The sequence below is a fragment of the Meriones unguiculatus genome, chromosome 3 (assembly GCF_030254825.1).
Source record: "Meriones unguiculatus strain TT.TT164.6M chromosome 3, Bangor_MerUng_6.1, whole genome shotgun sequence".
NCBI classification, from domain to species: domain Eukaryota; kingdom Metazoa; phylum Chordata; class Mammalia; order Rodentia; family Muridae; genus Meriones; species Meriones unguiculatus.
In genome coordinates, this window is record NC_083351.1 from 57,124,484 (window position 1) to 57,137,308 (window position 12,825).

Consider the following 12,825-nt stretch of genomic DNA (forward strand, 5'->3'; position numbering starts at 1 on the left):
TATAAGGATTAATTATGAATTCTCTCTTTCTGGGATGTTTTGAGATGTTTCCAAAATGTAAGTTTTTAGGGGCTAGAGCACTGGATTAGTCAGTAAAGTGCTTGCCAAAAAGCCATGAGGACATGAGTTAGGTCCAGGGCACCATATTAAAAAGCATGAGGACATGAGTTGGGTCCAGAGCACCAAGCCCAGCAGTAGTGCACACCTGTGATCTAGCACTGAAGAGGCAGACACAGGAGGATCTTTGGGGCTTGCTGTCCAGCCAGTCCAGCCAAATCAGCATGTTCCAAGTTCAGTGAAAGATCTGTCTCAAAAAACTAAATGAGGAAAACATATGAGATCCACCTCCATACACATGGCCACAAACATGTCTGTGCACCTGCACACACACATACAACACAATAAACATATACACAAAAAGTAAGAGAAATATAAATGAAAAATAATTAAATTCCAAACAATCAGTGAAATATAAACATGGTTATCTTGAAATGCAAGCGAAAAGGTTGCATGTGTGAAGAGAATAGATGGATACAGAACAACCAAAGAAAAGTAAGAGCACTTAAGTATACAGATTTCACAGGAGAACTTTCTTTACCACAAGCTACTAACCTGCAGCTCTTGAGCAGTCTGCTCAACTTTCAATTCTAATGCTTTGTAATTTTCTAGAAGAACCTCTTTTTCTGTTTTAAGCTTTTCATTCTCTTCAATAAGTTTCTGGTCCTGTTTAATTTTTGCCAAGCTGACATTAGACCCTAAATTAAAGTCACCAGCAGCCAAACTTTCCCTGTTAAAAAGAAAATCACTCATTTTTAAAATTATGCTAAGACTGTTGGAACTCAAAAACTTAAATTACAGTGGACTTTTTGTAATACATCTTACAATTAATTGTGAATACTAAAACTGTTGCCTAGCTTCACATTAAAAAATAATTTAAGCTGAGCGTGTTGGCACAAGCCTGAAATCCCAGGTTCTAGGAGATCAAAGTGGAGGTATACACAATCTGAGGTCACCTTCAGCTACATACAGAGTTTGAGAGAAGTCTGGGCTACACAATGAGACTCCGAATCACAACACGAAAATAAATTATTTTGATGCATACTACATTATATTAACTGGAGCATACTTCAACAATACTGCCTCTGATCTCTTGCACTCCAAAGTCCTTATAACACTATCAACCCCAAAGAACAACGTGAACAACAAATAGTTCTGTCAGTTTTTTCTAGTCTCTTCCCCTTTATACCTCTTTATTTGTATAGTTCCTAAACCACCAGTAAAAATTCACCAAACTGCAATGACATCATTGCTTGTTTCACCATAGGTATATACTGGAGCTAAAGAGGTGCTCAGTAGTTAAGAACACTGGCTGCTCTTGTAGAGGACCCTAGTTCAATTCCCAGCACTCACATAGCAGCTCACAACCTTCTGTAACTCCAAGCCCAGGGGACCCAATGCCCTCTTCTGACCTCTGAGGGTATCAGCATGTATATGGTGCACAGACATACATGCAAGCCAAAATAAATAATATATAAATATTAATACATAAACATAAAATAATATTTTTATAATTAAATTTATTTATTTTTATTAATTACAGTTTATTCACTTTGTATCCCCCCCATAAAGTTCTCCCTCTTTCCCTCCCTGTCCCATCCTCCCTCCCAGTCCCATCCTCCCTCCCCATTCTTCACGCATGCCCCTCCCCAAGTCCACTGATGGGGTGGTCCTCCTCTCCTTCCTTCTGATCTTAGTCTATCAGATCACATCAGGAGTGGCTGCATTGTCATCTTCTGTGGCCTGGTAAGGCTGCTCTCCCCTCAGGGGGAGGTGATCAAAGAACAGGCCAATCAGATTATGTCAGAGGCAGTCCCTCTTCCCATAACTATGTAACCCACTTGGACACTAAGCTGCCATGGAAAGATTGATATATTGGTATATATGAGTATCTAGTCTGACCTTCTGCCTCATGTAGGTAATTCAAAAAATTATCTAAAAGGGTAGCTCAAATTACTTACACCTGAGGTAAAAGATATGCCACTTCCTCTGATCTTTTAATTATATGGCACACATGAATTGAAACAACATGCCATACCTCAAAAGTATATACAATTATTTGATCACTTAAATATTAAAAATATTAGTTGAGGATGGAGATCAACTGGTAAAGTATATGCATTGCAAGCATCAGACCTTAGGTTTGACCCCCACTAACCACTGAAATATATCTATATATATACATTTTTTAAAAGAAATGAACTCCTTAACAGAGCAATTAAATCTCACCACAACTTTTCACACAAAAGATCCCTTAAACACATGAAAAAGATTCTTATAGCTAGAGGAAAACATTGAATCTTTTTTCCCTTAGGAGATGGAGGTTACAGCCAGAGCCTCATGCATATAAAGTATATACTCCACTGAGCTGTAACTCCAGCCCCAACTTCAAATCTTCTTGTGAATCCAGGCTTTGTTTGAATAATTAATATTAGGAGTAGAGTTTTATTTTTGATAAAGATATCCAATAGAATTGAAATGAAAAGTTAGTAAGGATACTTTAAACAATTCTAGAACAATTTTATTTTCAAACTGGTTTTTAAGGAAAATAACCCTGCTAAAGAACAGGGGAACAAGTGTTTGATGGGGAAAAAAAAAAAAAAAAAAAAAAAAAAAACAGAAATTACCTAAGATCACTTAGAAAATCATAAGCTTTGTTAAGGATTCCAAAAGCCTAAGATCTGAGTTCTATAAAGGTCACTATCATAAAATTTTTATCAATTAAAACTTTACAGCAGCACAGTCTTACTTTGGAAATGTCACATGATTTCCTGCATTAGTCTCATACTTCACATCAAGAGTCAGCCTCCCGTTAAAATGCCCCTTCGGCCTGCTGAAGGCTGACTGGTTTGATCTGCGTCCCCAGAGAGGGATGGGGTTCTTGAGGCTCCTGAGAGCAAGCTGACTAGGATCTGGTTTCTTTGCCTCGCAAACATCACTGCCAGAAGTCAATCTGCACTTTTCTGCAAATCCTTTCTTTGCCACTTCTTCCCCTATATCAACAGTGCCATACTCAGCCTGAGCAATAACAGTTCCATCTTGATAGGTTGCTTTAATTCTCATTTTTATTTCTTTTTCAAAAATCAAGCTCCCCAGAAATGTTCTGCCCTAAGAAAGATAGGAAAAAAAAAAAAGACTGAAATCATACACATTAACATTTTTCTCACTTACTCTGTTTCTACTCATTTATAGGCATTGTATTTCTTTTTCCTAAAATCTGTATTTAAAGAATCTTACTTTGTTGTTGACTTATAAAAATATGTATCTGCATACGCAAGAATGTATTCCAGTGTTTGTGAAAACTTCTGTTTCCCAAAGTAAAGATAATATTCAACCATATTTAAAAATGTTTTAATGAATGCTAATTAAATATCCTAGAAAAAAGAATTGACTCTCTTGGCTCCAACTAGATGTAATGATGTTCTCTTTTTGGTTTGTTTGATTTTTAGAAACAGTTTCTCTATGTAGCCTTGACTGACTGTCCTGAAACTCACTCTGTAGCCCAGGCTGGCCTTGAATTCAGAGATCTGCCTGCCTCTGCCTCCTGAGTGCTGGATTAAAGGTGATCGCCACCAGGCCTGGCTATAATGATGTTCTAAGGAGCTATTTTTCTAAGGAGTTATTTTTAAAAAGGTAACTTCTGGTACCTATAAAAGGAGTTCAACAAAACTTATTGCTTTAAAGGAAAATTCAGATATTCTGATTTTAAACAAAGGCAAAGAAGTAGAATCTCACATCACAAAACTGAAGAGCTTGCCACATGGGGCACTCTGAGTTCAATCCTCAGAAGCCACATGGTAGAAGGAGAAAAACAATTCCCTCAATATGTCCTCTGATGTCCATGTATGCCAAGCCACATGCATGTCCATGTGTACATACAATAAATAAATGTTAAAGAATTTCAGGGCACAAAATACCATAATATTTTTAATCAACAAATTTAAATTACAGAATGTGAGACACCAGGAATCATTTATTCAAAAGTCCTTTGCACAAACTTTAAGGAGGCCATATCAGTGCCATCATATGAGAAGTCATGTGAGAAAGTATGTGCTTGCTAACTTTTCATTATCAGCAACCCACCACACTGAGAAAAGACAATAAAATGTACTTGAGACTAAGTATCTTAAGACTTAAGTATCTTAAGAAGTATCTTAAGACTGCATTTTACTAGGAACTTTATAGCTGTTGAGAATTTTAATTCCTAAAATTATTTTGATACAATCTAATTACTCTTTTCTTCTCAATTTCTCTACATTCCTAATTTCACTATACTATAAGTGAAATTCCTAATTTTTCAGAATATATAAAGCATACAAAAAGCAAAATGAATGATTACTGTTCACATTTACCTGTTCATATCTTCCTTAAAACAGAGGGACCATTAAAATAAATGGACCATCTCACTCTTAAGAGAGGAAAGTTTTGTTTCTAACTACAGACTCAGTAAATATGAGAAAGAACATGACTGGGTTGGGTGGGAGTACAATGGGAATACAATACAGTAGGGGAATACAATAGTTATTTGCTGTATAGAGGATACAATACAATACAGTTATTTATTGTATAGAGGATAGAAATAAAACCCACGTACAAGTTCCAAACTTTTCTTGTACATGGGCTCTTTTTATCAGTCTAATGGACAATTTGTGAACTCCTGAGAATTTTTTCAATGCCAAAAAAAAACCATGTATTACCAAAAAAAAAAAAATTACTGTGATTCAATTTATCAACAAATTAAGAACACTCAGGCATAGAAGAATTCAGCTAAAGAATCAGAAGTGATTCAAACTATATCTGATAAAAGATAACCAATCACCACAATTTTTAAAAAAACAAGGGGAGGTCACTGGCCCTAAATGAGAACTTACTACAGTTGTTTTGCTAAAGTGACATGTTAAACTGCTTTCTGAATATGATGTTAACATCACAGATTTAGGAAAGCGCTCTAGCTTGTTCAGATAAGCTGCTTTTTGCAGTAGACAGCAGCTAAAGCAGAGACTCAAATTGGTCAAAGTGCATGAATGGAAGAGCAGGCAAAATCCAGATTAGGAACAGTGCCATAAAACTGTCTTCGGATTTGACAAGGCCCTTGAACTCAGGAACTCAGTAGTTGTGGTTACCTCATAAGACCTAAGACTAACAATATTCCAGTATGAATGGGGAGGGGCAGGGAAGGTCCCACTCTAGTTGAGGAGCTATTACCAGCTGGCTGCTGCTGGGTGGGGGAGGGGTGTTTTTTTGTTTTGTTTTGTTTTTGCATATAACCTCTGAGAAATTGCCCATGATCCAGTAAATAACCCCTCACTGATATATAAAATTCAGTGGATTGTTGATTGTTTGTTGTTGCTGTTTTTACGAAAGGAAAGAGCATGTATTTAGGTTTCCAGACTGAGAGAAAGGGGGATTGGGCAGTAGGGTATGGATAAAAAAAAGGACACAATGTTTTAACTAGTAAGCCAAAAAACAACATATTTATATTGAAAGAAACATAGGTACCCTACATGGGTAAAAAAGGACACACCAAAGACTATAAGGTTATTAAATAAAAACTCCAGTGCCAGAAGTGTTTTTCTACATGGATATGATGTGGCTGTTAAACTTCCTTCAAAACATGTCTGCTTACTGTAGTTACCAGCCTCAACTTATAACAACTTCGGAAGCTGCTGAGATCAAATGACTATTACTGAGACATGGTGATCTATTTCTTATCCATAAGTAGACATCTATTGTTAACCCCTCCAAGGTTCAGGGATCACTGCCGAAAAAGTGGCAAAAACAATGTAAGAGTAAAGGGGTAAATTATTGTGCAATAGTTTCCTCCTAGATTAAAACATTCCATTCTTCAGGAAGTTCCTAAAGCAGAAAGGTAAACATCTTAAAATAACTTTCAGAAGCTCCTTAGGCAAGAAGACAAACAACTCAAAATAGCTTCAGAAGTCCCTGAAACTGACCAGATTCATTAGGTCTCTCCCTGCCTGAGTAAACAATAAAAGCTGAGTGTCCCTCTCAGAAGAAGCTGAGCTGCAAAGAGACTGAGGTAAAATGAGCCGTCACAAAGACTCTCAAAAGAAAAAGAAGTCTCTGACACCAAAATAGCTGCGTGGAAAAAGCAAAAACCAGCCAAGTCCACTCAAAGAGATTTAGACCAAAGGAAAGGGTACTCTCTAACCTGTTGAGCTGCCTGCAGGCTGTGCAATGTGCTCCAGGTTCCCAGCTTTGTGAGCTGTCACCTATGCTGGGTGGGCTTTGGTAATCTAGCTGTCTTTGAGCTATTTCTGCTCCTGTAAGTAACCCAATAAAATTCATTGGTTTACCAAGTTTGAACTTTGGTCTGTCACAGGATCCGTATGTGGAGTGAGTAGATATGTGTGTTGCATCTCCCCAGGAAAATATTTGTCACATACACAAGAAGGGAAAAGCATTATATTAATTTCAAGTTCTATTAATCACTGCAGGGAAGTCAGAGAGGCTGAAACAGCCAGCCATACGACATCCATACTTAAAAGTAGAGAGAAATAAATGTACCCATGCTGCCTGCTTGTTCCTCTCATCTAGCTATCTTCAACACATCCTGCTCAAGGAATGGTTCTAAGCCACAATGGAGTGAACCTTCCCACATCAAGTAGCAATCAAAACAAGCTCTCACATAAATGTCCACAGCCAACTTGATCTAGATAATTCCTCAATTGAGACCTCTTCCCAGGTTATTCTAGCTCATGTCTAGCTACATTTAAAACTAATCATTTTGCCTAATACATAAACCTGATTAATCATAATACTAATAATTTCAAATTATTGATATTCATAAGCAGGGTTAAATATCTTCAAAGGGTGCTATAGATTCAATCCGCAGTACTATCAAAATGAAAACAAACCCAATACATTGACAAAACAAATATTCTTTTTTCCTTTTTAATTTTTTTTATTTATTACAATTTATTCACTTTGTATCCCAGCTGTAACCCCCTCCCTTATCCCCTCCCAAACCAGCCCTCCCTCCCTCTTCTCCTCCATTGATAGGGTAGGTCCTCCTCCCCTTCCATCTGACCCTAGCCCATCAGGTCTCATCAGTTCTGGCTGTACTGTCTTCCTCTGTGGTCTGATATGGCTGCCCTCCACCTCACGGGGAGGTGATAAAAGAGCCAGCCACTGAGTTCATGTCAGAGACAGCTCCTGTTCCCCTTATGAGGGAGTCCATTTGGAGACCACGCTGCCATGGGCTACATCTGTGCAGGGGTTCTAGGTTATCTCCATGTATGGTCCTTGATTGGAGTGTTAATCTCAAAAAGGACCCCTGGTCCCATATTTGACAAAAACAAATATTAACGGAATTTTTTCATCATATAAAAAACAATCCTCTTAAATTTTACAGCAGAAACTATTCACATTTAGGTTTTCTGTTGTTTTTTATTTTTTCCACATTTGTTTTATTAATATATAATTGCTTTTTACGTGTTTGAAGGGACTCTGGCCAGCTCTAGCATGGAGAGCATGGCTCAGGGCCTTGTCCTCCCCAGTTCCCTCTGCCTCGCTAAAAACTGTTAGATTACATACCTTACCCTAGCCACCAAGGTCTATTCCCTATTTGGCCAATGCCTCCCCCTGAGGGTAACTACCAGGTCCAGCTTTCAAAGTATTGAAGTCTAGCAACCCAAATCCCTTTGCCTCACCTAATTAGCATGACCAATTAAAATAAAACACCTCATCCTAACACAGGTTTTCCCTTCTACCTTTATAAACCACACTTTTTCTATGTGCCACGTCTGTCTCTGTCCAGAGGCTGTCCTTTGTCCCTCTCAGACAAATATCTCTGCTCCTTTTTCCTTGTTACCCTTCCCCCTCATCCTCTATCTCCTGTCTTTGTCTCTTATTTCCTGCTCTCTATCCCTCTGAGCCAAATCTCTTTGGACTGAGAAACTGGTCTTGGGGGTCCTAAGCCAATACTTTTCCTAGCAGTATTCACACTTATCTGTGTCTATTTGGTAAGTACCAGGGATCAAACCCAGGACTTAATCACACTAGGTAAGTGTTCTACCAAGAACTGTATCATAACCCTGAATTATTTTAAAATTCATATTTTCCTAAACTTTTAATAATGCATATGCTTTCAAATACATAGTTTCAAGTACAATACATAAACAAAAGTATTTAAATGTGTGACTTGCCTGATCAAACTGAGTAACTTCTTGGCCAGAAGGAATCTGCAATCCCCAAAGTCTGTACTTCTTGGCAATACTAGAAAACTGCAGCTCCGGGGGAATTTCTACTATGTCAGAACGGTTTAGAATTTCAGTATTTCCATAGTCAATGTACCTCACCAGGCACTAGAAAAAAAATGGAAGCAAATAATAGTACTGAACCTAGATTACAAAATTTTTAATGAGAACTATAAATGTTACCTCAGATGACAAACACCTTCAGAAACAGCTCTAATAAAAACCTCAAAATAAAAATAAAAAAAAATACTGCATTTGGGATTAATTTCCCATGGTAGCATTTGTCATTTGCCTTTTTTAACCACTGGTGATTTTATACAAACATGAGTATATAGCATTGTGATCCTTTCTAATCTCTAATATTAAAATCAATCTACATTCTTAAGTTCAAAGTGAAAACAGTTAAACCTATTTTCTTTGATAAAATTAAACCCCCTCCAGCTAGACACTGAAACTGACCAAATTCGCCCTTATTTCCAGCCCTGTACCTATTTTTTTTTAATCTTTCTGGGGCTGTAGAGAGAGCTCAGCAACTAAGAACACTAGCTGTTCTTTCAGATGACCCAGGCTCAGTTCCCAGCATCCACATGGCTGCTCACAGCCAGCTGTAACTCTAGTTCTAACACCTTCTCTGGCCTCACAGGCACTGCATACACATAGTACAAATACATACAAGCTGTGAGACTTCCAATCACATTTTTTTAATTTTTAAAATTTTTCTAAAAGTATATTACAAAGTCAATCATCATCTCATGCCTTAATTTGAAATCTTAAAATCAATCCAAAAGAGAAGTGCAAAATATATTCAACTGTCAAATTATGGGGGGAAAGTCAATTTCATAAAGATAAAAACGTTATGGCAATAGTAAATGATATTTTTAAAACATAAACCAACCAGAGAAGTCATAAACATTTTCACCTTATCATTTTACCAATAAAAATATTTATCAAACACATACATGATGAAATATATTTTAGGTCTAGAAAACCGATATAGAGAAATCACTTAAGGAACATTTGTGGAAGGAAATGTTTCCACACATCCCACAAAGCATACCTGCCCCAAAGAGCTCTGCAGAAGAATCTCATCTCCCTTAGGAAGGGGAGTTGTTGGAAAGAAAAATGGGGGTTGGCAGGTGTGGGAGGGGAATGAGAAAGGATAATGGGAGAGTGAATACTATCAAAGTATATTTTTATATGTGTAAGAAATTGTGAAATAAAACTATATAAGTAAACCTTCCACAAGCTTTCAATGTAAGAAAAAGAACAGCTTGATACAAAAGAATTTATCACATTTAACTTAAGGATTACAAGTAGAAAACCAATCTTTATTGTTAACAGTATCTGAAACAAAATACAAAATACATCTAACTTCAAGATCAAATAAATGTCCTTTTTCTACTCACAAATCTTAATAAGAAGAACCTTAAAAGTTACTTACTATCAAGAACCACTAAGATAGGGCAGAAAGAGCCACCTAATCTGCAAAATAATCCACAAGTTCTATCTTCAATTTTTGAATTTATTTTATTATCGTTTATGTGTATGAGTGTTTTACCTGCATGTATGTATGTATACCACTTGTGTGCATGCTGCCTGAGAAGGCTGGACAAGGGCATTCCCCTGGAACTGAAATTACAGATGGTTTTAAGCCTATCACACAGGTGCTAAAAATTGAACTCATATCTTCAGGGAGAACAGCTAGTGCTCTTAACCACTATGCCATTTCTCTCGCCCTATTTTATCTATTTTTAGACAGCCTGATGATTATAAGAAACTTAAATTCAAAAGAACATTCCTAAATCTTATCTAGTTTTAAGAAATTAATTTCTGTTTACAGTCACCAGAAAAAAATGTTTTCATAAATCTTAAGTTTATTAAATTAAACATTATCACTATTATAAACAATAATAGACTCAAAAAGCATCAAGTTTCAGAAACAGGAGCCAGCAAGATGGCTTAGTGGGTGAGGATGCTTGCTGTTAAGGCTGTTCAATCCCTGGATGGGATTCAGGACCTGGATAGTGACAGGAGAGGACCAACTCTTTCAGGCCTCTCACATGCTATGTATTGGGGCACTTTTGTGCCCACATCCATATATATATACATACAAAAACAAATAATTTTTTTAAAATTTAAAACAAAATTTTTAAAAAGTTTTGGAACCAAAATAAACATTCCTTAAGCCCCAAAATATGAATACATATTTCCTGCCTTATCATCGCTGATAGTTTTTAGCACTTTGCATCTGTACCAACACTTATCTTCGGAAAACAATCCACCATAAATCTGTAGAAGAAAAAAATGTTATTTTGATGAAAAACACAATAAATAAGTATATAAGTTAACATTGTGCACTGTTGTATGTTAACAAATACTTTATATACAATAACTTATCTAATTCTCCTACCTATGAGGCAGGTACTATGTTTATACCACTATGTATCCAAAGTCATAGCCTAGTAGTCTTCAGCAGAACCAAGATTCAAACATCTGGCTCTACAGTCCATTATACTAGTCTACATCCCAAAAAGTAAATAAGTAAAAATAAAAAAGACCACCTTCTGGTCTTCTGGGAGCTGACAATACTCAGCCATCACAACTTGCAACAACCACATATGACTGTACTGAGTGCGTATAAGCACTGGCCCAGCAAAATCAATGCAGAGATAAAGGAGAAGCCCTGGGAAGCCTACTTTGTTGCTGAATGATCTTTGGCTCAGTCAAGCAATAGTAACTGCCTTTTAGTTGTATACCTACTAGAAATCCCAGCAGGCACCAATGCAGATACAGATTTTGCTGGTTAAACTAAATGGGCTGCAAAACAAAACCAAATGGTATAAATGTGAGAAAGAGGCAGGCAGGGAAGAAGATGACAGGGATGGTATGGAAAGAGAGTGACCACGCACATATGAAATTGTCAAAGTACTGTGTTAAATTTGAGGGCAACCTGCAGGACAAGAAAAGGCCATGGTGGAGTGCAGAAATCCAAGGTAACTATGATGAAAGGTGAGTTATCGTAACAAGTCACTTGGCAAGGACTTTAAAGCCACTTTTGATGAAAGCACTGATTCTCCACTGGGCCTACACTTTTCCAATGTGTGACTGGAACCAGACCAAAAGATTTGTTATCTTTGTGCTCTTTAAGACTTTAACCTTCCAGTTATATATGAAAATACCACACAATAGAAGACCACAAAAAAAAAAAAAAACAACAACAAACCAAACAAACAAACAAAAAAAACCCGTAGCATCCAAGTTCTTCAAAGACTTGTGCCTATTCAGAGAAAAGACAGATACTTTTTGGGTTGGGGCCTCTCTTTCTCATTGCTCCTGTCCTGTATTCCTCGGGTCCCTGGAGGTAAGAGGCTAAACTGCAAGCAGAGACTCAACTTATCCATTTTTTGGCCAATAAATAAAGTTCTCTTTTTGTTTATCACTATCTCTTCAATTATTGTTTGATCAAGCAACAACAAGATCAAATGCTGTACTGCTGCATGATTAACTGAACAAAATAAGAGAATATTCTTAATACCAAACTTTCACTTAAATATATAACTTGGTTTAATGCTGCTTAATAAAAGGGCCAAAAACATACTATGAATAGCTGTATAGGATGTTTACCATCATTTACATCATTTACTTTGACCTTTAACCATTAGATGCCAGTAGTATCACTTCCATCTGTGACAACCAAAAGTATCTTTCATGGTCAATTGTCTCCTAAGAGTGAAAGTGTTGATACAAAACTCACTCCAGGGTGATAACCACTTAAAAACATATAGTCTCCCTCGAGACAATACTGTCTCCATGGAAACAAAAAGTAGATTTGGAAAATAAAGTACTAGGAAAACCTTAGTTATTACAGTGGTCCATAGTCTTCCTAAGTCTCACCCTACTTGATAAAATACAAATTTATCCATAGTATGATATTACAATGTCTTGCTGTAGAAGTCTCACTAGGAAAAAATTAGTCTAAAATGTTTCTTAGAAGTAACTAATGAAAAAAGAAAAAAAAACAGCACACTTAGCCAAAACAATTGCTCCTCAGATTTAATGACAGACCCTGTCTCATAAAAAGTAAAATGGAAAGCAACTGAGAAAGACACATGTATAGGCAATCTCTCTGTCTCTCTCTCTTCCCCTCCTCCTCTGACCCTCTTTTCCTCCTTACTCTCCTCTTCTCTCCTCTCTGTTAAGTGTCAAACCCAGAACAAATGGCTGAAGTTCCTATTTAACATATCAAGGTTCTCCCAGCATCCCTCAGTCCTTCCTGTTACAGGGTATATCCCAAATTCGGCAGCCCTGTGACTGGGCAGCCCTCCCCCAGAAGCTCTTTCCCATATAATCCAGATATTTTGGTTACCTGCCTTTTGTACCTTTGGCATCCTGGCTGTTGCAACCTCTCTCCCCCGCCTTCCCCATGTCCCTTCATGGCCCAACTCACTATGCTCCTGTCTACTCTGTACTCTCCCAGATGTGTCTGCCTCTGGCTATGCTCTCTCACATATCTATAAGAAACTTTCTCCTCCATCACACCTAGAAGTAG

At 37.2% G+C, this 12,825-nt stretch overlaps 1 protein-coding gene across 2 annotated transcripts in view; it reads right to left on the reverse strand.

Moving 5' to 3' along the window:
- Stk31 (serine/threonine kinase 31) overlaps positions 1–12,825 on the reverse strand; it is a 73,901-nt gene that overhangs the window by 51,537 nt on the left and 9,539 nt on the right. For both annotated transcript variants that reach the window (XM_060378683.1, XM_060378682.1), the window contains exons 5-8: positions 10,491–10,565; positions 8,226–8,384; positions 2,807–3,165; positions 613–787 (exon numbers count right to left, since the gene is read on the reverse strand). In XM_060378683.1, coding sequence (XP_060234666.1) covers positions 613–787; positions 2,807–3,165; positions 8,226–8,384; positions 10,491–10,565 — 768 coding nt within the window. The remainder of the gene's footprint in view (positions 1–612; positions 788–2,806; positions 3,166–8,225; positions 8,385–10,490; positions 10,566–12,825) is intronic.